Source organism: Anabrus simplex, chromosome 1 (genome assembly GCF_040414725.1).
Source record: "Anabrus simplex isolate iqAnaSimp1 chromosome 1, ASM4041472v1, whole genome shotgun sequence".
Lineage (NCBI taxonomy): Eukaryota > Metazoa > Arthropoda > Insecta > Orthoptera > Tettigoniidae > Anabrus > Anabrus simplex.
The window spans coordinates 719,013,340-719,039,334 of NC_090265.1; the positions used below are offsets into that span (position 1 = coordinate 719,013,340).

The window sequence follows — 25,995 nt, forward strand, 5'->3', positions numbered from 1 at the left end:
TGCCCGAAGATGGCTCAAACGAGTCAAAACATGTTTGAATTTGATTACTCCATCTAATGAAGGAATTATATGATGTATTGAATTAGCAGGATAACTGAAATGAGAGCAGTGTAATATGAGATGATGATCATCATTTTAAACTTCCCTTTCTCCCTTAAATATTGAAGCATCTCTCCTGCAATCTGACTCACATGTAACATAACTAGCAGGATACCCGTGATTTGCTACAAGTTCAAACAGAAAGTAATCTTCCAAAAGTTTTAAATTTTGGGGAGTCCACTGTCAGTCGAGCCTTTAAATACACCCTCTGTTTGTACATCAAATGGTTTTGGAGGAATTATAATTTGTTCTTGGACCTAACAATCATTTGAACCCCTAGAACTGAAGGAATGTTTAAAAACTCTATCTTATTTAACATCTAGGATGTAGAAGTGACCAACACGTGAAAATTTTGACTTCGTGCGTCGAACAGTAATGGACAAATGAATATTTTGTTTTAGAGGTAGAAAATTTTTAAATATTTATTTAACATCTAGGACATAAATATAAATTTTTTATTTCATACTTGAAACAGTTTTGGAAAAATTAATATTGTGATTTTCAGAGTCAACCCTTATCAAAACCTCTTAGGTGAGAAATATTTTGAAGTTTATGTCATTTGACACCTAGGACATAAAGGAACGACCTTCTTATGAAATTACAACTTTGTGCGTCAAATGGTTTTGGAGAGATGAATAATTTCATCTCCAGAGATAATCACATTTAACCCCTTACAGGTGGACGCTTTTAGAATAGTTCATACTTCACACCTAGGGCATAAAATTTATTTTGCCATTTGTATTTTTGTTTATGGATCTCAATACCCGTTTAACTCCCTAAATTTTTTTTTCCAACCTGTTATGTAACACACTTGAAATGTTAACTTTCTAAGTCAAATGGTTTCAGAGAAATGAATATTTTTGTCAACAGGCTTCATTCCCATTCAGAATTCCTTAGGGGTGTATTGTTTTAAGACCAACTTTTATTTAAAATCTAATATACCGTTTTATATATATATATATATATATAGGAGAAACCATCATGTGAAATTTCAATCTCGTGTGTAGAACAGTTTCAGAGAAATAAATATTTTTGACATCAGGGCTCTGCCCCCCTAGTCAAAAACTCTTAGGGGTGTATTACTTTAACCCCATGCTGGAATACGTGTTTCAATATATGTGCTGTAGAGTATTTATGCTGTTTCAAGAAAATCTCTTAAAAAAAAAAAAAAAAAAAAAAAAGTACGGTTTTATTATTTATGTTTTGGAGTATTTTTGCCAAGGTTTAAGTCAATGTGTTAAATAATGTTACTCCATATAAACTTTGAACCCATTTATTTCAGTTTGGGCTCGGTCGGTTGGTTAGGACATGTTATTTTAAATAATAAACCCGCCTGGTGGCCATGGTCATAAGGCATTGAAGTCTATAAGGTCTCACACAGCAGTTAGCCGGTTCAAATCCCGCTGGTTGAAAATAATTTCACTATCAGAATGTTGGCCGGCAGGGAGGTATACAATTTGTAGATATGCCTTTGCTGGTGGGACGTAGTGTTTACAGTGCACTAAGTCTTCTGGTATAAGCTAGAGCAATTTTGTTACTTTCATTGATCTGTCTCTGTCTTATCCTTGACTTTGACAATATGAAATTAACTGAGGTATGAGCAATGCTAGTAATGCCATTCCTTACGCAGCCATTTCCTGTTATGAATGGTGTGAAAATGTTGCTCATAGGGTCGATTGGTGCGGGCATTTCAGTAGGCTTGGCATACTGATATGTAATAGCAACTTCTGGCGTGGTGAGGAAAGCAATGGGAAACTACCTCTCCTCATTTCCCCAGTACGCCTCTTCAGTGATGCCTAGACCATCTATGACAGCTGATGGCAGAGCTGTTGAGGATCCAACCAGCCTTAAGACCGAACATGCATGATCATTAGATTGCGTGCCAAAAGCCTGGATTAAATTCCAAAACCTCTCGGCAGTGCTCATACGGAGTGAGGGCATATAACGCTGTTAATGGTGATTCGTCCATCGTCGGACAGGGACATAAAAGCTTTGAGCAGGCCCATTGGTGTTATTCGAAAGGAGTAGACTACATGCCGACACCGGGTTTCAACCTCCCCCTTTTTCGTTGCCATCATCATCCCACACCCAGATGTGCAGGTCGCCTGTGGGAGTCAACAGAAAGACTTCACCAGGCGAGCCGAACATGTCCTAGAACACGCCCAGCACTACAAAGCCATACGATAAATAATAATTTTGTAAAATATATATATATAAAATTTCATACCTGGAGGTGGGCCTGGAGGTAGTCTCATGCCAAGTCTTGGAGGCAGACCTGGAGGAGGGCCTGGAGGTAGACCAGGGCGACCGGGTGGAGGACCTGGCGGGAGACGAATACCCAGCGGAGGGATGCCGGGACGAAGCGGCGGCGGCCGGAACATCAGAGGCGGTATACCCAGAGGTGGTGCCGGAGGCAGACCCGTCGGTATAGTGGGAGCTGTTGGAGGAGGCTGAGTCTGGGCTGGAGGCGGAACACTCATGTCTGCAGGAGCTGTGCCCGGAGGCTGGAGAGTCTGCGAGTCCTCTGCTTCTCCACTACTGCTTGCAGGTTTCTGAGCAGTGGGGGCGGTTGTTGCCTTGGAGCTGTCTTGGGCATCGTCGCCGGAGTCTACGTCGAGCAGAGACAGGCGGGCGTTCAGATCTGCAGCTCGGTCCTGTTCACGCTTGCGGTGCACTTCCTCCATCTGAGAAAGAAATAATAAGAAGTATGTTAACTTCCAAAGGCATCATTCATTAATAACTGTTCTACACTTGCATTGGGCAGAAGACATCATCCCTTTTATCTCCACACTTAGGAACAATAAAGAGATGCGCATAGCCACAGCTGAGAGGGGTGGTGCAGAGAGAGTGTAAGGTGTTTCTTCATAGATGCCCCTCTCTGACAGTGAGCACATGGAGTTATGCAATGGTAGGGAAGAAGCTCCTCCTCTCTACCCTTTGAGTGTTTGGGTCTTATTTCACCGGTGACTCTATCACACACTCTGGGACGGGGGTTGCCTTTTATGACAGGCAGCGGGTACAATGGATGTATTTTATCCCTCTCCAACAGCATATTGCATGTTGTCTTCAATTAGTAATATGATTGAGTCAGAGATAGATTGATTCACACAAAACATCATAGTGAGGTTGCACTTAAATAATTATCAAAGAAATTGGACACATTAACACAAATACAAATTTATTTTCTGCCTAGAAATGTAACGGATTAACCTTGACAAAAATTTATTTTAAAACTATGATACAATAGCTCTAGCGCACATATTATTAGTCATATCCATCTAAAGGTGAGAGGAAGACAGCAGTGATGAGGAGAGGTACTAGACAAGTAAAACGGAATACTGAAGTACATGGAAAATCATTAGAACTTGTGAAAAGCTTCAAATATTTGGTGAACATACTTGCAGAAGATGGGAAAGTAAAGAAATTGGGAAGAGAATCGAACTAGCCAACGGGTTTTACCAACGTGAGAGGTACAGTGTGGAACCATGATCGAAAAAGTTTTCAACCTATTAGGTCGTGTTACATACATTTAGTATGTGTTGAAGAGATGTTAAGTGTGATGGCAGTAGTGCCAGACCTGTAGCTTAGATCCTTTCCAATAGAACAAAGATGGCCTAGGCCACCATAGCTCAATTGGTAGAGCAACCGATGCAAAATCAGGAGGTTGTGGGTTCGGATCCCACTGGTGTCCGGTTGGCCATTTTTGTTCTACACTTAACATCTCTTCAACATGTACTAAATATACATAACATGACCTAGTAGGTTGAAAGTCTGTTTTGATTACAATGCGGTCGTGAAAATTCAATATTCATAGAACCGTGATGTTTCAGAGAAATGCAAGAAAATCCTGTACTCAGCGTATTACACACCAATTCTGACGCATGCGGCAGGCATGTGGACAACAATGAAACATAATGAAAACAGAATCCAAGCTGCCAAGATGAAATTCCTTACAGGAATAACTGGGAAGGGTAAGTTCAGAAACGTAGAAATTGGGGAGAGAAATGGATTCCTTAAACTGCAGGACAAGACAGAGACTAGTAAGCTGCTAAGGACACATGATGAGAATGGAAGAGGATAGAATTCCAAAGTGTGTGTGTTTATGGAGACAATAATATGAAAAAGACAACGGGAAAGGGTCGGAAATAGATGGATGCAGTGAAGGAAAATGTAGAGAGGAGTAAAAGAAGAAGAAATATTGGAGGAAAGAAGGGAATGGTGGAGAGAGAGAGAGAAATGTGGAGGCCTTTGATTCACAACCCGACCCAGAAGAAGAAGAAGAAGAAGAAGAAGAAGCTGATTATGATGATGATGATTCTTCTAAATACATAATAGGATAAACTTAATTACAGGTCACCGCGGGAAGAGAGAGAAACAGATTCAAAACATGAAAGGACAAAGGCAAACTCTACTTGTTTGTTCTTTTCCAGTCATCATCATTTTCTGCCTCTTTTAACGTCTGTGAGCAATATAATTATGTAGAGTGAAACCTCGTTAGTGCATTCCTCATTAACACGTTTTCTCGCTTAGCACGTTGCAAATTTGCAGTCATGATTCTCATTGTATTAAATCTATATAAAAAGTGCCTCACTTATCGCATCACGAATTTTCGCTATAACCGCTTAGAATGATCACATTTTTCCTAGACCTGAAAATGTTACTGTATTTTACATCCCTCTAAAAGAAACATGATTCCCAACTCAGGTAGGAGCCATCGCCACAGCTGCGTGATTACGGGAAAAGGCCTTCTTGAACTTGTTGCACTTCCGGGGAGCAAGCCGTTGGCCTCAGGAATGTTCAGTTTTGCGAGATTGCAGAATAGCAGAGTGAGCCTATTTGTGCTTGTATTTCGCATTCCATTCAGAACGTAGAAATGTATTTTGTGTTGAGTGGTAGAGTGAAGTATAGCTAATATTTGTCGCGTGATACGGTAGCCTATATCTGGATTCGGAACATAATCGTATGAAATTGACTAGTGTGCCATATCCCGGCCATTTCTGCCTTTATCTGGTTCGGTTTACGGATGAATACTTGTGTACTCATTGATTTCGGTATCATGGATGACTCTTTGAAATTTATTGTACACGCAAACTTAGCCCACGGAGATCATAGATGCCGCCTTTGTCGTCCTGTGACTTTATGACGTTTGTTCCCGATCTTGTCTATCTACTTTTTTCTCCATGGCTCTTCTACAAAGTCTTCATTCTTGGTGAAGGGGGCACTAGCATGGTGCATATTTGTCTCGTGATAGCCTAGTTATTGACACGGAAAATGTTGTAAAATTCCTTAATAAATGGAGAGAAAATTAATCTCTGTCAGATAGTGAACTGGAATAAGCACGCAGAGGTCACGAATGTTGAAACCTGCACCTTAAAGTTTTGACTCGATCGCTCAAGCTGATTGAAGTTCTGTTCAATTCAAAAGTCTTCAAGATGGCGGCGAGTGAATATCTCAGTGTGGGTATCCTCTGTGCTACTTTAGTAATATGTGTGGTTAATCAAGGATTTGCCGTCTCGAATTGTGTTGGAATTTCTTCCGAGGAATTTAGTGGTGATGTGGAGTGTAGTGAGTTGGCGATGTGTGACGATATAATGGTGAAATCATTGAGATTGTGTTTGTGCGCCACGTGGTCGGGGTGTGACAAGCTTACGCACACTACGGGGCCGGCGTCCTCAACTGCTGCGAGTGATCCGCCTGCAGGTACGCAATGGAACGTGGAAACTTCCTTCGCCCTGTCACAGGCAGGAGTCTGGTTAACTTCGGATCATAAGTTTTATTTTCCTTCCTTACCGACGGCTAACCTGTCTTGTTTTCTTAAGGTCCCAACATCGACACACGATTCGTTGAAATTACGCTGTCATGCGCGCCGTTCCCCGTTAAGTTTCTTACTAACACTGTTACTCCTGTCTGGTGATGTGCAAATTAACCCTAGGCCGACAACGAATAATGAGTGCTCCGTGAACTGTCAAAATATCAGGTCCATAAAAAAAAAGATTACAGACTGTGAACTTCATGTTCAGGAATTAGCTGCTTTCGACGTTATCGCCTTAAGTGAAACTTGGTTGACGGATTTTGTGTTAGACTCTGAAATCCCACTCTCAAAAGAGTTTTCCTTATTCAGGGCCGATCGTAGAACAGGATCCCGGGGAGGGGGTGTTTTAATCGCTGTCAAATCTAAATGGCATGCGACCCTACGCTCCGACCTGATGAATGACTATGAAGCTGTTTGGGTTGAAGTTACATTTCATAACATAAAATATCTATTTTCCTGTTTCTATAGACCACCTCATTCTTATCTCAGCTATTCTGAAGCTTTTCTTTCCTCTGTGCTTAAAGCCGTTCATTCCAAAGATAACATTTAGGTCAGCCTTCTAATAGCCTTGACAAATGGTATATGGACCACTATATTACTGGACTGAACTTCAAACAGCATGTCTTGGAAAACACCTGCGGAAATAGTCTTCTTGACTACCTGCTTTCCTATAACGAGCCCTCATCTGTTTCTGTGGGATGAAATATTTTTAACTCCAACCACAAGTCCGTTGAAGCAACTTTCACTCTCACCCCTCCCCGTGCTCCGAGATGTCATCGACCTGTCCTTAGGAGCTCTGTGCCTGTGTGGCGTAAAGTTGACTGGCAAGACTGTGAATCGTACCCTGTCCCTGTTACCATGGCATTTGTTGCATGTGGGTGAAGTTCAAGATGCGGTGGATTTATTTTATGATTGGATGCTTGCTGTGATTCGGGACCTCATTCCTACTCGTTCGATGTCCAGAAAATTCCCTCTTTGGAAGAAAAGTGATACTAAAAGTGCTGAACTACAAAAATCGGTAGCCTGGAGACAATGGAAGAATGCGCCTTCCGAGAGTAATTATAAAATATTCTCGGACCTTCGCAAACACCACAAGTACTTATTAAGGCGGGATTACTCTGACTATATTAACGGAGCCTGCATTGAAGTAAGACACAACAGTAAAAGGTTCTGGTCACTTATAAATAACAGAAGAGACAATAAATGAATACCGGAAGTAGTAACCTGGGACCAGTCTGTAGCCAGTGGAGCAGATAGATCTGAATTATTCAATGAACATTTTACCTCTAATTTTGTTAAACCTGTAGAGTATGCTGATTTTCCTAAAATCAAACCTGTTACTTCCCATAGCCTCAGTAATATTTCCACCATTGAATCTGAAGTGTACTCCCTACTTTCGTCTTTGTCAGAAAATAAACCCACTGGTCCGGATGGTCTTAGTCCTATCTTTCTTAAGAATACAGCAGTAACTCTTTCATACCCTATTAGTGTGATATTCAATCGGTGCTTCTCAGTCGGCTACTTTCCGAGCTCCTGGAAACTTGGGTATATCACACCCGTTCTTAAAGGTGGACAGAGGTCGGATATTGCAAATTATTGCCCGGTCTCTATATTACCTGCTTTATCAATCATTTGTGAAAGGATCATCCATCAGCATTTGCTTGCGTTTACAAATCCATATATATCCCCTCAGCAGCATGGTTTCCTTCCTGGAAGCTCCTGCGTAACTAACTTGGCTATCCTCCTCCATCATGCCACGTCTGCCATCCACGCGGGCTCTCAACTTGATGTGTGCTATATCGACATTGCAAAGGCCTTCGCTCTCAACTTGATGTGTGCTATATCGACATTGCAAAGGCCTTCGATACCGTGGATCACACCCTTCTTGCGCACAAACTTTCTGAACGGTTTAACATGCATGGGAGACTCCTAGCTCTAATTAATAGCTTTCTGAGCGAAAGACTACAGCACGTTGTTCTTGATGGATGCAGTTCATTCTCTCACCACCACCCTCTCTGGTGTCCCGCAGGGTAGTGTCCTTGGTCCACTTCTTTTTGCCCTGTTTATTGATGACCTTATCGATACTGTTTCCCACCATTCATGTGAAATACTGCTCTTTGCTGATGATTGTAGAATCTTCAAGCAGATCGTTTCTCCTACAGATACAATCCAATTGCAAAATGCACTTGATTCACTGTCAGGTTGGTGTACTACATGGCGTCTTAAACCTCATCCCTCCAAGTGTTCCACCATTTCATTCACACTTCGTAAATCCCCCGTTCTACAAGAATATCACCTACTGAACCAACCGATTGCTCTTGTTGACAATGAAAAAGACCTAGGAATGCATTTTGACAGTAAATTGTTGTTTGTCTCGCACATAACCAGGGTTACCTCACGTGCTATGTCACTCCTTGGTTTACTGTACAGGTTTTATGACATCACAGATGTAAATGCCCTCAGAGCATTCTATGTCTCCTGTATCTTACCTATTGTTGAATACGCCTCTCCAGTCTGGTCCATTTCTGCTTCTTCAAACCTCAACCACATTGACCGTGTACAATCTTTTTTCTGTGCTATCGTCAGAGCCAGGGTCCCTGCATGTCACAATCTAAGCACTATCCAAGTGCTTGGGAAACTGAACCTCAAGACTCTTTCTGCTCGGAGGAAAGTAGCCGACCTAAAGCTGGTATACAAAGCAGTTAATGGTCTGTTTAGGTCTCCAGATTTAGCTTCCTTATTCCCCCTCAATGTCCCATCCCGTAATACCAGAATGAAGACCTTATTCCATACTCGTTACTCCCGGCTTTCTCTCACCCAAAGGTCCCTTTCGGTACGTATTCCAGCAATGTTTAATACATTATCTATCAACAACAACCTAGATCTCTTCGTAACGTTTCCTTCCTTCTGTCATGATATTTATCATATAACTTAACTTTCCTTCTTGTACTTTCCCGTTCTGCTCCTGTATTTACTGTAAATGTATTTTTCTTTGTTAATAACGTTGTTTATGTAAATATGTATTATATAGAATTGTACAGTTTTCACTGCGTACATTTGTGTCCTTTTTAAATATGTATATATCTTTAATTTTTGATTCATATCTATTGTACATAACTCAGATCGTTGTAATTCGGCGTTATGCTGTTGCTGATCCTGAATAAATAAATAAATAAATAAATAAATAAATAAATAAATAAATAAATAAATAAATAAATAAATAAATAAATAAAAATGGCGGCAAAAGTCATTCATCTCAGTTGGACATGATCGAGTGTAATGTCCAATTTATCATCGCCATAAGACCTATCTGTGTCGGTGCGACGTAAAGCCCCTAGCAAAAAAAAAAAAAAAAAAAATGTTCAATTCATAGTCTAAGAGTGTGACCAGAAAATAATGTTTAATAACCCATTGCTCCGAAATAAAAGGCTCCTACTAACATTTGTTTTAGAAAGAGTGTGATCTGCAATAATACTTCGATATTTTTGTTGGCCCGTGTGCACATGTTTTCAAATTTGTTGTCTGGTGTTTTCACACCTTTCAGTGTACTGGTATTTTACAATCCCAAGCAGAAAAGGTTTTCATATTTGTTCTCTCATGTTTTTCACACCTGTTAATACTTTCCCTCTCATCTTTAGAAATGGTAGATAGGCCTATAGTTTTTCACTGTACATGCAGATACACGGCGTAAAATACCCTCATTAAAACCAAAGAAATATTAATTATTTATTAAATTCCACCTATTCAAAACTTAAAGAGTAATTTTAATTAAGAATTAAAACTTATGAGGTAAATTATAGAGACATGTTTCACCATTTTTTAAAGGGTATCTTCAGCCTTAATCTCAAACCTGAAAGATAATAAATCAGAAACCCGATTGCTCTTATTTGTAGTTTTTTAAAGAAAAATTACAAATTATAAATGTGAGGATGATGTTGTAGGTACGTGCATCAAAAAATGAGCGAGAGGGATGACAGTAGTTAAAATATTCTTATAATAAAGCATTACAAACAGTTCTAATTTATATACTTATATGAATGTCCTTGTCTGAAAATGTGGTAACAAGTTGCATATTAGTAGTTCACAATTATTGCTGCGTTGAATTGAACCTTGTTTAAAGGTGTCCTGTATTGGTAGAGGGCGTAAGAAATAAGCTTGGAGCTTAAACAGCTTTAGAATAATAACAAAGAAAAGTGTTCTTGATTACTCCAAGTGGAGTTTAAATAAATTTTAAAGTTCAGAGTTTGTTGTTAATCTTTTGTGATGAGATAAGTCTGCTGCCTTCTTAAATTATGTTGTAGGGAAATTCTGAGTTCCCAAGGAGGGAATTAGATATTTTTCCACCAATAGAGCATGTCAAAAAACAGATCAGATGTAAAGCTTTTCAGGCATTTGCTCTATTAACCAGCGTTTCGTCTTAGGTCTGACAATAGACTCATCAGAATGGGATGTGTCAGACCCTACCCACTGATGCTGAGGTGTATGCAGGTGAACTTATCAGAAGCCCTATATAAGAGGCACAGTCTGATAACTGCATATGGGAGATAAAACTCCACAATGGAATTATTGCCCGCCTAGCAATTCCGAATGGATATTCTAAGTTCCCAAGCCTTACATCTGATCTGTTTTTTGACATGCTCTATTGGTGGGAAAAATATATAATTCCCTCCTTGGGAACTTCGAATTTACATTCGGAATTGCTAGGCGGGCAATAGTTCCATTGTGGAGTTTTTATCTCCCGTATGCAGTTATCAGACCGTGCCTCTTGTATAGGGCTTCTGATAAGTTCACCTGCATACACCCCAGCGTCAGTGGGTAGGGTCTGACACATCCCACTCTGATGAGTCTAGTGTCAGACCTAAGACTAATGTTGTAGGAGCAAGAAAAAATGCTTGATAGTAAGTAGCCTTAATTACAAAGTTCCATAAGAACACAGATAATTCGGCTTTGAATTGAACTATGCTAAAAGGCGCTCTGTAAAGATTGAGGGCGTAAGAAATAAATTTAGAGCTTAAACAGATTAATACCGTATTTACGCGAATAATCCCCGCATAACTTTTTTAAAAAATTGAGGGATAAAAGTGGGGTGCGGGTTTTATTTGCGACAATCCTGGCATTTATTTTTTCAAAATGAGCCTCGCTGAAGTTAGGGCGCGAGGATTATTCGGTGGCGGGGATTATTCGCGTAAATACGGCATTTAGAATAATGATGAAGACAAGTATTCTTGATCAATCCAAGTGGGGTTTAAAACAAAATTTTTAAGTTGCTAGTTTGTTGTTAATCTTGTGTGATGAGATAAGTCTGTAGTCTTCTTAAAGCACATTGTAGAAGCGAGGAATAGTGCTCGATGGTAAGTAGCTGTATTTATATTGGCTAGAAGGTGCGACTGCGGCTTCTTATATAGAGAGTTGAAAGGAAAATGTGGTTTAAAGTCTGTAACAAGAGGAGAGTTTCGTATTTAGGAATGAAATTGAAGGCAAGGAGAGTTCAAAGAAAAAAACGATGAGTGTAAATTCACTTACCCCTTTGTCAATTATGATGTTAATTGGTGAAAGTAAAGGTGAGTTAAAGAAAAACGTTGTATGTAATTTCATTTTATCTTTTCGACTGTTATAGTGTTAATCAGTTGCTATGGTAGCGTTGAAATGACTGACACTTGCGCTTTTGGTGTTATATCGATGTGAGATTAGGGGAGGTGGGTGTGGTGGAGGGGGGGATTAGACAGGGCATTAAGTTTATGTGTTATTAGTAGCGGTGGGTTTGTGGGGGCGGACAGGGTAGGGTTGTGTTTATTAAAATAATAGGGGTCCTGGAAGACGATCATTTAAGATTATTTAGAATGGAGATATGATGTTTTAAAATTATTATTATTATTATTATTATTATTATTATTATTATTATTATTATTATTATTATTATTATTAGCGTATGGTAACGTACACAAAACAATACAAAGATTGAATATAAATGAACAGTAAGCACATACCATTATATACATAATTATAAGATATACACATAACATTGAAAACAATCATGCAAGCAAAAGGGTTCAAAGATTTAGATCTAAATTCTCTAGCCATTGTATGGCCTCAGCAGAAGCCACCACAAAGTCCTGGCTAGATCCAGCGAATGCCCTTCCAATGCATTCGGTGACGATATGGTCGATAGTCTGTTTAACTGCACCACAGTCACAGGCTGGGGAAGATCTCGTACCCCATTTAAACATCATTGAACCACATCTCCCGTGGTTAGTACGGACTCTGTTGAGGGCTACCCATGTCTTGCGGGGCAAATCAAAGCCAGCTGGAAGATTCTTATAATTGAACAATGCCCGCCATTGAGTCGGAGCTATGCTGTTCCACTCTTGTTACCAATCTGCTTTTGGATTGAAATCCCTCCTAACAAGTTCCTGTGCTGTTTGAATAGGAGGAGATCTTGATTTGAGGTGGCTGAATCTGACGTTAGCATCTTCATGGACAGGGAGATCAGGATTGGTTAATATCTTGCTGTATTCTCTAAACAAGTTGTTCAATCTTCTAATTCTAGGAGGTTCTATGTGGCTGAGCACTGGCAACCAGAAAAGAGGAGTAGATTTTACTGTGTCACTTATGACACGCATTGTTTCATTCAGGACCATGTCCACCTTTTTAGCATGAGAGCTGTTGATCCATACGGAAGAACAGTACTCAGCTGTGGAAAGCACCAGCGCCATAGCTGAAGTACGCAAAGTAGATGCAGAGGCTCCCCATGTGGAGCCAGCAAGTTTGTGAATGATGATGTTGCGTGACCTTAATTTGGCTGCTAGGTTGGTTAGATGTTTCCTGTATGATAGCGTTCGGTTGAGAAATGTAGTGAATAGTGGTGATGATAGGCAAGTGAATGATAGTGATATAGGAGATAACAAGGACAATAGGAAGGGGAATGAAGGTGGACAGAGAGTGGAACTTAGTGAAAGCGTAAGCGCTAATAGTGAAAAAGAAAGAGTGGCAGACAAAGGGGTGAGATTAGGAAGGCTTAGGGATGCAGCTACGGGCACAGCAAGTGAAGAAGAAAGTCAGAGAAGAGAATGCAATGAAGTTATGAAGGTACAAAGCGAAAAGGATACTGCAGAGGTACACAGGAAGAGGATAGAAGAGTGTTTGAGTAGAGGAAGCAGGGGTGGCTTTGGAAGGGACAGGAGCTTAAGTGAACTATGGGGAATAAAACAAAAGGATGAGGGTATCGTGATGATGATGATGATTGTTGTTTTAAGGGGCCTAACATCGAGGTCATCGGCCCCTAATGGTACGAAAAGAAATGACAACAAAAAATCAAAATCATCCACTGACCAAAATTTAAAAAAAACCGTCATGAAGAAGGAATGGATGGACAGGAACCAAAAACAAAAAAAACAACAAAAAACGAGCAAACAAAAAAGGAGTGGATCCAACTCAAAAAAGATCATAGATAAGTCATTACTGACCAAGGGCCCACTCATGAAGCACAATCCTGAATCGAGGATGCTTGATGTTTAAAGGGGTCCAAAATCCATGTCTAAGGCTCCTCAGAATGGTATATGTAGCGAGTAAAGTAGAACCATGGTATTTCTCAAGCTGCGGTACTAATCAAAGGTAGCGTAAACTCACGGTGATCCAAACATTATGGTACTACTCACAAGTATTGTACATCGTAAAGGTAACGCAGACCTATGGTGTTTCTCAGAGTGGTACTACTCGCAAGTAAAAGCGACCGATGGTGTTCCACGCGTGATGGTACTAATCAAAAGTAGTTTCATGGTTCTAATTCAGTCAAACCTTGGTCGCCTCTTTTAGTCGCCTCTTACGACAGGCAGGGGATACCGCGGGTGTATTCTACATGTGCGTCCCCCACCCGCAGGGGGTAGTGTGTTTGGTCCGCGAGAGGTATTTTATTTCCCTCAAGTCCGCCGGCAAGCCGGTTAGGAACCCCCTATCCGCCACCTGGGACGCGCCACGTGGGAGTATCACCTCTCCCCCTGCTACGCCACCGTAGTAGGTTCGTGGGAGGGTATCGTAACAAGAAGTAAAATCGCTAATAATGTTAGTAAGTAGTTGTAGTAAATATGTATGTTGCGGAGGAGAGAGTACAGTGGATATGATGGCAAGTGATTAAATGTGTTTGGAGTATATGGAGTTGGAGGTAGGTGTCTGTATAGTGAATTTGACGGTGATGGTGGTATGTGTTGGTATAATAGGTATAGTGAAATAATGGAGTAAGTTGTAAGTGGTATATAGTAAGATAATTTAGAGTTGATTGGGAATGTTAAGTGTAAGTGAATGATTGCGTAGTTGGATGGAGTTTTCGGTAGGTAATGAAGTGTGTTTATTTATTGCTGAAATGTGGAGATGGAGAAGTGGTGGTATATGTAATGGCAGAATTTAAGTGTTGAGAGGGATGAGAACTGAGAAGTGGTGTAAATTTGAATAATTGTCTTGAGGTGTGTTATGAGGTAGAGTTGAAGTTGTAATTGGTGTGTCTGTATAGTGAACGGGACGGTGATGGTGGTATGTGTTGGTATAATAGGTATAGGGAAATAATGGAGTAAGTTGTAAGTGGTATATAGTAAGATAATTAGAGTTGATTGAGGTTGTTAATTGTAAGTGAATTATTGCGGAGTTGGATGGAGTTTTCGGTAGGTAATGAAGTGTGTTTATTTATTGCTGAAATGTGGAGATGGAGAAGTGGTGGTATATGTAATGGCAGAATGTAAGTGTTGAGAGGGATGAGAATTGAGAAGTGGTGTTCGTCTGTAAATTTTGGTTTGGTGGACGTGATGGCAAATTTAATGTGGAATATGGCTTGGTATTTAAATTGATTAGGCATGGTTGAATATGTAGGTAATGAAGTGTGTTTAAGTGTTGAGAATGATGAGAATTGAGAAGTGGTGTTCGTTTGTAAATTTTGGTTTGGTGGACGTGGTGGCAAATTTAATGTGGAATATGGCTTGGTATTTAAATTGATTAAGCATGGTTGAATATGTAGGTAATGATGTAATGGCAAAATTTAAGTGTTGAGAAGGATGAGAACTGAGAAGTGGTATTTGTTTGAATAATTATCTTGAGGTGTTTTATGAGGTGGAGTTGAAGTTGTACTTGGTGTGTCTGTATAGTGAACTTGATGGTGATGGTGGTATGTGTTGGTATAATAGGTATAGGGTAATAATGGAGTAAGTTGTAAGTGGTATATAGTAAGATAATTTAGAGTTGATTGGGAATGTTAAGTGTAAGTGAATTATTGCGGAGTTGGATAGAGTTTCCGGTTGGTGATGAAGTGTGTTTATTTATTGCTGAAATGTGGAGATGGAAAAGTGATGATATATGTAATGGCAGATTTTAAGTGTTGAGAGGGATGAGAATTGAGAAGTGGTGTTTGTTTGTAAATTTTGGTTTGGTGGACATGATGGTAAATTTAATGTGGAGTATGGCTTGGTATTTAAACTGATTAAGTCTGGTTGAATATGATGAGCAGGAACAGTTAAGTAGTACAAGGATAAAGTTGCAACATGAGCAGAATACTTAATGGCAGAATGTAAGTGTAGCGAAGACATTATGATGAGGTACACATACCCGGCTAGTGATGTAACGTAAGTCTGGTCTCAGCAACCCCGAGTGGGTCAAGTAAAAAAAGATAAGAGGAATGGAATATGCAAGGGTTTGCATGTCTAGTGAAGAGGGGCATGAAGGTCTTTGACATTCTTAATACCGCTTATTTTATTTCAACTTCATTATGTCTTTAATTATATTTTATTTAAACTGCACATTCTGGAAAGACAATAGAAATATTCAGGGGAGACGTTGGATGTGGCACGAAAGGGCCGAAGATGACTGCCGTGGTGACCCTCACTTTGGGGGTTACGTTTCTGGAGTATCCGAGGAATTTCATGGCATGTCCAAGGAGTACGTTTGATTCTTCTTCTTATTATTTTGTATGTTCATTTCTGTTTATTGCGTGCATTATTTTGTTTTCTTTTTTCTGCACACTATGTGAAGTTTGAAAGAGTGAATTTTGTCATAGCCTGGACATTGTTATTTTTCTCTTTAACGGATCAAATGTTACTGTAGATCTCGAGAAAAATAATAAAGTATAATGGGTTTTTCATGTTAATTATATCATTGAGGTTTAGATTTTTGTTATAGTATTAGTCTGAAAATATACAGATGTTTTCTAATGCATTCATCAATTTCCCTTTACCTACTTTCTTAATAATTGTGAGGTCTTGATCTATAGTAGTGAAATGATGTCCTGTTTCTTTCATATGGGAACTCATAGCTGAAAACTTGTGTTTGATGGCATTAAAATGTTCCAAGTACCTGGTGTGAAAACTTTGGCCTGTTTATCCAATGTACAAGATGCCACATAGTGTGCAAGCGAGCCTGTATATGCCTGAACCTGAATAAATGTTGCTGTTTGAATTAACTGTGTTGTGATTGAAAAATAATTTTTGGTTGTTGTTGGTTGTTCTAAAGGCTATGCTAGTTTTTTATGTTGTAAGTGAAGGTAATAAACTTGGATTTTTGGGTCTGTCAGGGATCAGTTTTGTTGCTAATTTGAGTTCGATCTTGCTGATTAAATGGTTATTTCTGATTCCTACCCATTAATTTTTGATAAATCTTATATAAATGAGGTCTGCTTTTAGGTTTTTAGGTGATAGAGGGATTTTTAAGGCTCTGTAAATTAAGCTGTGAAAGGTAGCCTGTTTATGAGAGTTGGGATGTAATGAAGTATTTCTGATTGTTGTTAAGGTGTGAATAGGTTTTCTATAAATAGGGAAGTCAAAGCTATCATTATTATGTGTTACTGTGATATCTAGGAAATTTAAGGATCCGTTGATTTCGTCTTCCTTGGTAAATTTAATATTTTGGTCTAGGTTGTTTAAAAAATTTAAAATATCATTATTGTTATCAAATTCTTTATTAATAATTATGAACATGTCATCTATGTACCAAAACCACAAGTTAAGGCCTTTTATATTTGTTGAAATTTTATGATGTTCCAAAGAATCCAAACTGATGTCGGCTAAGGTGCCAGATAAGGGATCTCCCATAGCTAGGCCATCTTGATGGTAAATTTTACCATTAAAAGTAAAATAGTTTTTAGGATTCTTAAGAAGTCTTCTAATGTTTAGCGAGGTTGTCCTTGATAATATTTACAGTTTCTTTGACCAGCACATTCGAGTACATGTTAGTAATATCAAAAAAGCACATAATGTGGTTGGGTAATAAGGTGAATTTTTTAAAAGTTCCACAAAAATTGTTAAAATTGTAATGTTTTTGAGAAAGTTGTGGATATATTTAACATGTAAATGCCCAATGTCGGAAAAAGTTGTGTCCAGTGTTTCCATATCCCTGCTGGATACTTTTATTCATACATTCATTAGTATGTTTTCTCGCTTAGCACATTGTTTTTCCCTTATTCCCTGCAGAAATGTCCTAAAAAGGTTTCACTGTAATAGTTCTTTCCAGTCAGGACGGTCTTGGGCAACTTTCTGCCAATAAACTGTAGGAGTTCAGTTCTTCAGTCCACTGGAGTGTTCTAGCTTCATAATAATGAGAGGCTTCACTTTGGAGCTCAAATGCAAGCTCACATTGAATCGTTCGAATGGCTGCAATTTGATCACCCCTTCATAGCTGCAACCTTGTACCTAGTGACTAGCTTTCCCATGTTGCAGTTAAGATAGCCGGAAAACATTGATATAGGAATTAGAAATAATTTTTTTGAAGACTTTCGTCTGGAGTGCGGCACTGTATAGAGGTGAAACATGAACGATAAGTAACTCAGGAAGAAAGAGAATAGAAACTTTTGAAATGTGGTGTTACAGAAGATCAGTAGATGGAATCGCAAATGAAGAGATAATGAATCGAATTGATGACAAGAGATCAATTTGGCAGAATTTGATACAAATGTTGATTCCCATAGGGAACCTGAAATATTTGTCCCGAATGAGTAAATTTACAATACTAATATAGTTGGTCCGTTATTGGACATTATAAATTTTCCAGCTAACTCATTCCTGGTTGCCTGCTCCAAGTAGCCTACTCAGTGGCCTCCACGGTATGCACTATCCATGCGTCTTTGAAGGTGTGCTATTTACCAACTGATGAGCCCAACTTAGCACACTGGGGCGAAACGCTGGCAACCAGGAATGAATTAGCTGGAAAATTTATAATGTCCAATAACGGACTAACTACTATATATTGGCTGAATTTGATGAGAAGAAGAGATAGAATGATAGGACACATCTTAAGACACCCAGGAGTTGTTCAGTTGGTTTTTGAGGTAAGTGTAGGCGGTAAGAGCGGTAGGGGTAGATCAAGGTACGAATATGACAAGCAGATTAGAGCAGATGTAGGCAGTAGTAGTTATGTAGAAATAAAAAGGTTAGCACAGGACAGAGTGGCACGGAGAGCTGCATCATACCATTCTATGGACTGATAATCAAACAACAATATATTTCTAAAGATGAGTGCACTCAAAGCACTGTTGACAAAAATTTAAAACCAACAACATAAGTCTAAAAACACTTTGCTTCTGACCTCACGCATGAACTGGTCGATATCTTGGCCAGCCATGGCCAACATCTTTTGCTGCAGTGTGGTGGGTTTCGGGGTCTGGGGAGCGGGTTCACTCTCGGCTTCCTTCTCCTTCTCGGGCTCCCGCGCGGCTGTGGCTTCCACTGCTCTCTCCTCCTCCACGGCAGGCCTCTCATCATCATCCGCAAAACGGATAGTGCGTGGACGACCTGCATCTTTGTCATCGCCTGAGGGAAATGTCACCATTCTTTAGCTCATCATTTAAATTTCTATTCACAATTCGAGCCATTCAACCTATCACAATACAACAAAACTAGAATTAATACATCAATAAGAGAGAGAAAACCCACTCAGGATAGCTGCCCTAAAAATAGGGAAACCACTAGGTTCAGCATACTGATTAATCCATAAGGACAATTCAAAATTCTTTAATTAATTTTCAACAGAATTTTTTTAAATGTTGCAATATTTATTAATTTTAAAGCAGCTACACTCAATGGATTCTATTTATTCTCATTACTTTTAAGTTATACAAATCACTGGCGTAGCCAAGGGGGGCCGAACCCCCCCCCCCAAAATGTTTCCTGAAACTAGAGCGAGGATCAGCCATTGTTTTACGTTCGGTACAAACAACTTAAAAACGCCAAGATATAAAATTAACGTAGCGACAAAGGATCTACTAGCATCTTTTCCTTGGAAGGGGTTGTGAAAAGATTTTTTAAATTTTTATTTAGAATTTGCTTTATGTCGCACCGTAGGTCTTATGGCGACGATGGGAAAGGAAAGGGCTAAGAGTGGGAAGGAAGCGGCCGTGGCCTTACTTAAGGTACAGCCTCAGCATTTGTCTGGTGTGAAAATGAGAAATAACGGAAAACCATCTTAAGGCTGACGACAGTAGGGTTTGAACCCACAATCTCCCGGATGCAAGCACACAGCTGTGCGCCCTAACCGCACGGCCAACTCGCCTGGTGGACATGAAAAGAAAGTCGGTCCTACCGAGTGTGGTAACGGATCTTCAGTAGATGTTGATGGTTTTGATTGTTACTAGTACAATCATAGCTTCTGTACTCTTAACATAAACCGGCTTCATCATTGAAACTGTTCGTAAAATTGGTAATATCGTTCTTCGTTTGTGAGGAAGTAGAATCTTCATTTAATTTGTCTTCCTATAAAGAGGAGCCACTTTGGTACTACACCCCGTGAAGGTCACTACCTTCTAGGTAGTAGATATTTTGATTATGGGAGACTCGAGGCCAACTCTACTGCACCCAAAAACAAGGCTGTATCTTCCCCATCCCATGCCTTTCTTAACTCTGTCAGTGCCGGGAATCGAATGCACGATGCCTTAAGACAAATTTTAAAATAAGGGGACCTAAAAGTAACCAGCTGGCCCCGTAGTGTAGGGGTAGCGTGTCTGCTTCTTACCGGAGGCACCGGGCTCGATTCCCGGCCTTGTCAGGAATTTTTACCTGGATCTGAGGGCTAGTTCGAGGTACACTCAGCCCACGCGTTTATAATTGAAGAACTATCTGACGGTGAGATAGCGGCCCCAGTCTAGAAAGCCAAGAATAACGGCGGAGAGGATTCGTAGTGCTGACCACACGACACCTCATAATCTGCAGGCCTCCGGGCTGAACAGCGGTCGCTTGGTAGGCGATGACCCTTCGGGGCTGTTATGTTATGGAGTTTGGTTTGGAAAAGTGAACAGAGAAGGTAGCGAGCGACACCCCTGCAAGGCTCTTTAGCTTCCAGCTAGTTCTTCTGTCCGGCCTCGTGCATTTAGGACAGTTGGAAAACGTATGCCTTAATAAATGCTCCTCATAAAACATTTGTAAAAATACTAACTGCATCTATTTATAACAATAATCACAAACGCCTACTTTTCATGTGGCTCAGCTGGTTGAGTCGCTGTCCTTCTGAGTCCGAGTTTGCAGGTTCAAATCCCGGCTTGGGTTGGTGGCACTTAAAACGGTGTTGAAATGGTAATAGCTCCATGTTGTTGGTTTCTGGCACGTTAATAAAAATTATAGATATGAATATTAGCGTCACAAAACTGTAACTTTATACCACAGTACTATATTCTGTATCTCAGGCTTGCCAGGGAAAGTAATTAACAATTTGCTTTACGTCGCACCGACACAGATAGGTCTTATGGTGACGGTGGGACAGGAAAGGCCTAGGAGTGGGAAGGAAGCGGCCGTGGCCTTAATAATTAAGGTACAGCCCCAGTATTTCCTTGATGTGAAAATGGGAAACCATTTTCAGGACTGCCGACAGTGGGGTTCGAATCCACTATCTCCCGGACGCAAGCTCACAGCTGTGTGGCTCTAACCACGAGGGAAACTAATAGGACAAGGTAAACCCTACGTAGCATATGTTGCAATGTATAATATAACTATTTATAATAGTTTATTTAAATCCGCCTTGATCAATACACTCATTAAATGAAAGAAACATTATTAATTAAACCATACATGTTTCGGGAAATCTCAACCATTCCCTTCATCAGTGGTTAGATCAAAGAATAACACAATATGACACACTCTTTTGTTTTACAATCTGAAGGAGTATTGTGTCCCAATACATCATATCAAAGAGTAAAGAGAACTTATGAAATATTATAAAAATGATCAATACATACAACTTTGGTTGAACTGGATGAGAACACTATACAAATTTAGGATCTTCAAGTTTTTCTTTTCTTCTTCTTTTTGTTCCTTAAATGATTATATGCTAGCCTAAACAGTGGGTTATCTTCTGTACTTTTCTCATTTAAATTTGATTCAGAATTACATTTTTGTGTAAGGTAAATTTCTAAATTTTCCAAAACATTCATCATTTTTCCCTTTTTGGTCGAATGTAATAATTTCATGTCATTGGAAATGTCTGTAAATTTATGATTCATTTCAACCATATGTTCTCCCATTGCCGAATATCTTTTATGTTTGACCGCATTAACGTGTTCTTTGTACCTTATAGCCAAACTTCTTCCGGACTGTCCTATGTATCGTTGTTTACATGTTTGGCATGTTAATTTGTAAATTCCTGATTTATTAAATATACATTTATTCTCTATTTTATCTGAATTGAAAATGATCTTATTAGTATTATTATCCGTTTTGTATGTGCCGGTGAATCATGAGACACTGATAGGTCTCTAAGTTCAGCCAACTTTGAGTGATCATAAAGTCCAATCATTTAATGATCACTCCAATAACTGCATGCAAAGGCATACCCTAACCCATAAGACATTCTGTACTTAGCAGGTTGCTAAGCGACTAGTACTTCCATTAACATTCTGATATATGTGATTTTCATCCTTGGTAATGTCATTGCATGCAGCCATGTTTGATTACTACCTGTCAAGCCAGAGAGTGTGCACTTCCTCTGATTATGGAAGAATACTATCACTTGCTTACTGTGATTTGGGAAGAAGAGGACATGAAGGTTCAAGAACAGTTGGATGTCGTGAATGGGAAGATCGAAGAATGTGGATTGAAAATAAGTGTAGAAAAGAGTAGAACTCTTGTTATGACTAGAGGGGAGAAAGAAGGGAAAGGTCAGATTAGACTTGCAGACAAGCCCCTGGAAGTAGTGGAGACGTTCAAATACCTGGCGAGTGATTTAACTGAGAATGCTCGACTGGATGCTGAAATTAGTAAGAGGATTCAAGCTGGAAGCTGTTTCTATCATAGTGTAAGAAACATGTTATGGGACAAAGATGTGCCAATGGAAGCAAACAAAACTATGTACAAGATGTATTACGTACCCATAACAACTTATGGAGCAGAAACTTGGACAATGACAAAGAAGGATGAGAGTCGAATACAGGCAACCAAAATGAAATTCTTGAGGAGTATGATACAGAAGAGTAGAAGAGACAAAATAAGGAATGAGAAAATTCTGGAAGAAATTGGAGTGGAAAAAATGAATGATAGAATGGGGAACAGCCGATTAAGATGGTTTGGGCACATAAAGCGAATGAGTGATGAAATAATGCCAAAAAAGGGGATGAAAATGCAAATGAAAGGTAGGAGAGGCTGTGGACAACCACAATTGAGATAGAAGGACACAATCCAACGCAGTATTATAGAAAGAAACCTGGACTGGGACACAGTGTTGGAGGAGGAGTGGTGGAAAAACCGAAGAAAGTGGAGAGGAACCATATTTGCCCCTTCCCAGGTACAGCTGGATAAAGGGAAATGATGACGACGATGATGATGACGATGATGACTATTCCCTCTTAGATTGTCTTTGAACCTCTAACTTTTCCCAGCTTCCAGATATATTTAACAGATGGCAGAGCGTTCCTTACATGCTGCTAAGAGTTTAAATCTTTGTACAAACAGACCCCTTCTTGACATACGCTTTAAACATTGTCTGGGAACACCTATTGAAGGATAACCTAATCACACCATCTTTACAAAACCCAAAATCAGGAGATTTTGATAAGAAAATAAGGAGAAATCAGGAGATACAATTGGTCAAAATTGCTTGTTCTACATGTCCTGTGCAATACGGAGTACAATGGTATATATTATAAAATTTATTGTCTGAAAACCCGACTGTTTGCTATACGAGGATACAAGGCTAGAAATTGCGCATCTCTATTCCCTCACAGGAATTACGAGGTATACGAGTGAGATGATCAGTCTCCGATAAACCTTTCGAAAATAGTATGAACTCTTGCTCAGCACGTGTGAATCAGTCAAGCACTTAGATGGCATTATTTAGCAAATGCATAGATTAATATATTGCATTTCGCGCCCGTGTGATTATGCGAAGCGCAATGCTATTTTTATCAAGCAATAAATTAAAATTTGCAAAAATTGTCCCCAAGTGTCTCCTAAAATCACTAGAAATGTCACTAGTCACTAAAATGAAATTCTGTCACTAAATTACTAAAACAGACTCCAAATCTAGCGACTAGTCTCTAGAATCGACTAGACTAATGTAAACGAACACTAACATAGCAGGCGAGAACGAAAGATTGACAATCGATACACGCGTCGTGATATACAAGTTTCAATAAACATCACACATTCACGTGCATTTCTCGTATTAATAACACCAATATTTCATTTGAAAGCGGCCAATGAGCGAAGGACTTCCGGCCACTGGCATACAAAGCTGAAATGGCGGGATTTAAAAACAACTGTTTGAAATTCACAAAAAATTAAGCTAAAATTGGGAGGAATAATAGAATAATCGGAAGGCGGGAAAAACTGTAAATCGGGAGTCTCCTGCCTAAATCGGGAAAGTTGGCAGGTATGTGCATGGCTAGTGCATATAGTGGAGGTCACTGCATATGGACTATAGTGGAATTCCACGGAAGTCTCATATCTTTTTATAGCTGTGACAATACGGAAACTGGTGCTGAGTAACGACATTCAGACCATGACTAGTGCATCTGAGAGATATGAAATGTATTACTCATAGGGCCTGTTGTGCTGCAACAGCACTTTCTGACCCAGCGAGGACAGCAATGGCAAACTTTTCATGCCTAGTTCACGTTATTATGGCACCAAAATAGGCTTTTGCTGTTTTCCTATAACCGCATGACCTCAGGTGGTGCTATGTCACGGGTCCGAACAGCCTCTAGGAGGAAGACACAGATCATTTAGAAGTAATTGTCTGTACTAGAAAGGAAACATAAGTGAAGTTATAATATCAGTATTTAAACTGTACTGTTTGTTCTAGAATAAGATGTAGTCGCCCAGATGGTAGATTCTCTATTAATTGTTTACCAAGTGTTTTCTTAAATGATTTCAAGGAAGTTGGAAATTTACTGAACATCTCACTTGATAAATCATTCCAATCCCTAATTCCTCTTCCTATTAACAAATATTTGTCCCAATTTGCCCTTTTGAATTCCTACTTCATATCATCTTTCCTACTTTAAAAAAAACATTCAAGCTTATTTGTCTACTAATGTCATTCCACATCATCTCTCCACTGACATCTCAGAACATACCACTTTTGTTGCAGAAATTGATTCTCATAGGGAACGTGAAATATTTGTCCCGGATGAGTGAATTTAAAATACCAATAAAACTGGTCTGTTATTGGACATTATAAATTTTCCAGCTAACTTAACACTGGCAACAGGAATGGACGAATTATATTGATAATATAAATTTACCCATCCGGGACAAATATTTCAGGTTCCCTATGGGAATTGATTTCTATAACATATGATGGCCTAGCCGCATCAATTTTTGAAAAAGAGACAATGTTTCTCATAGTGCATTGGCACTGCCGGTGGCTCTATGTAGCCTACACAGTGGCGTCCATGGGGTCGGTAGACGCAGAGTGGGTCTCGGTCCATAAGTGGCCATGGCTGGTCCGTGGTCCAACAGCTCTGCACTCTGACCGGCCAACCAAGTAGAGGAGGGCTGGCCAAGGCACTACCGTGGCTCTACGCCTTTGCATTCAGAAGACGGGACAGGGCTGGACCTCACGGCTGGCCCGAACCGTCGGCTGTACTGAGAATGGTTTTCTGTGGTTTTCCATATTCCTGCACTAAGGCGAATACCAGGACAGTTCCTAGTACAGGCCACGGCCGCCAACCGCCTCACCTCCTCCAAGCATCTCCTTCACCGTAACGAATCTCCCGGCCTGAGGGACGGCATCACCGTCTAAGAGGCCCGCCTCCGCCTTCAGAGGAGGAATAAAAATGTTTTAGGAGCAGTAGTGGCCTCCACAATATGCACTATCCATGCATCTTGGTAGGTGTGGTAGTTACCAACTGATATACACAAATTGGCACACTGGGGCGAAGCACTGGCAACAGTGATGAGTTAGCTGGAAAATTTATACTGTCCAATAATGGACCGAATTATACTGATATTAGATACCACTCGATTTGAACAGCTTGTCTCCTTACTGCCAAGTCATCCCAGCCCAAAGACTGCAACATTTTTGTAGCACTACTCTTTTGTCGAAAATCACCTAGAACATATCACTCTGTGTTTCTTTGTATTAGATACCACTCGATTTGAACAGCTTGTCTCCTTACTGCCAAGTCATCCCAGCCCAAAGACTGCAACATTTTTGTAGCACTACTCTTTTGTCGAAAATCACCTAGAACATATCACTCTGTGTTTCTTTGTATCTTTTCCCTTTCTCGAATCAAGTCATTCTGGAGACGGTCTCAAATACTGGAACCATAGTCTAATTAGGACCTTAATATATAAGTAATAATAATAACAACGTAAACGTTTCCACCTTTTCAATACTAAAATATATTCACAAAATTATAAATTACACGGTACTAGTTTCGACCCATCTAGGGGTCATCATCAGCCGTATTGGAGCAAAGATCACTTTTGGCGAAATCCTAAGATGGGTCGAAACTAGTACCGTGTAATTTATAATTTTGTGAATATATTTTAGTATTGAAAAGGTGGAAACGTTTATGTTGTTATTATTATTACTTATATATTATTCTCAGTTCAATACGGACCAAAAACATGAAATTCATAACCATTAATAATTAGGACCTTCCCAGTGACTTTTATGCTCTCTCCTTTACA

General features: G+C 39.6%; 1 protein-coding gene across 2 annotated transcripts in view; it reads right to left on the reverse strand.

The window, feature by feature from the left end:
• Positions 1-25,995, reverse strand: part of LOC136857407 (WW domain-binding protein 11) — a 97,716-nt gene that overhangs the window by 15,509 nt on the left and 56,212 nt on the right. For both annotated transcript variants that reach the window (XM_067136056.2, XM_067136057.2), the window contains exons 5-6: positions 18,464-18,687; positions 2,327-2,783 (exon numbers count right to left, since the gene is read on the reverse strand). In XM_067136056.2, the coding sequence (XP_066992157.1) occupies positions 2,327-2,783; positions 18,464-18,687 (681 nt within the window). The remainder of the gene's footprint in view (positions 1-2,326; positions 2,784-18,463; positions 18,688-25,995) is intronic.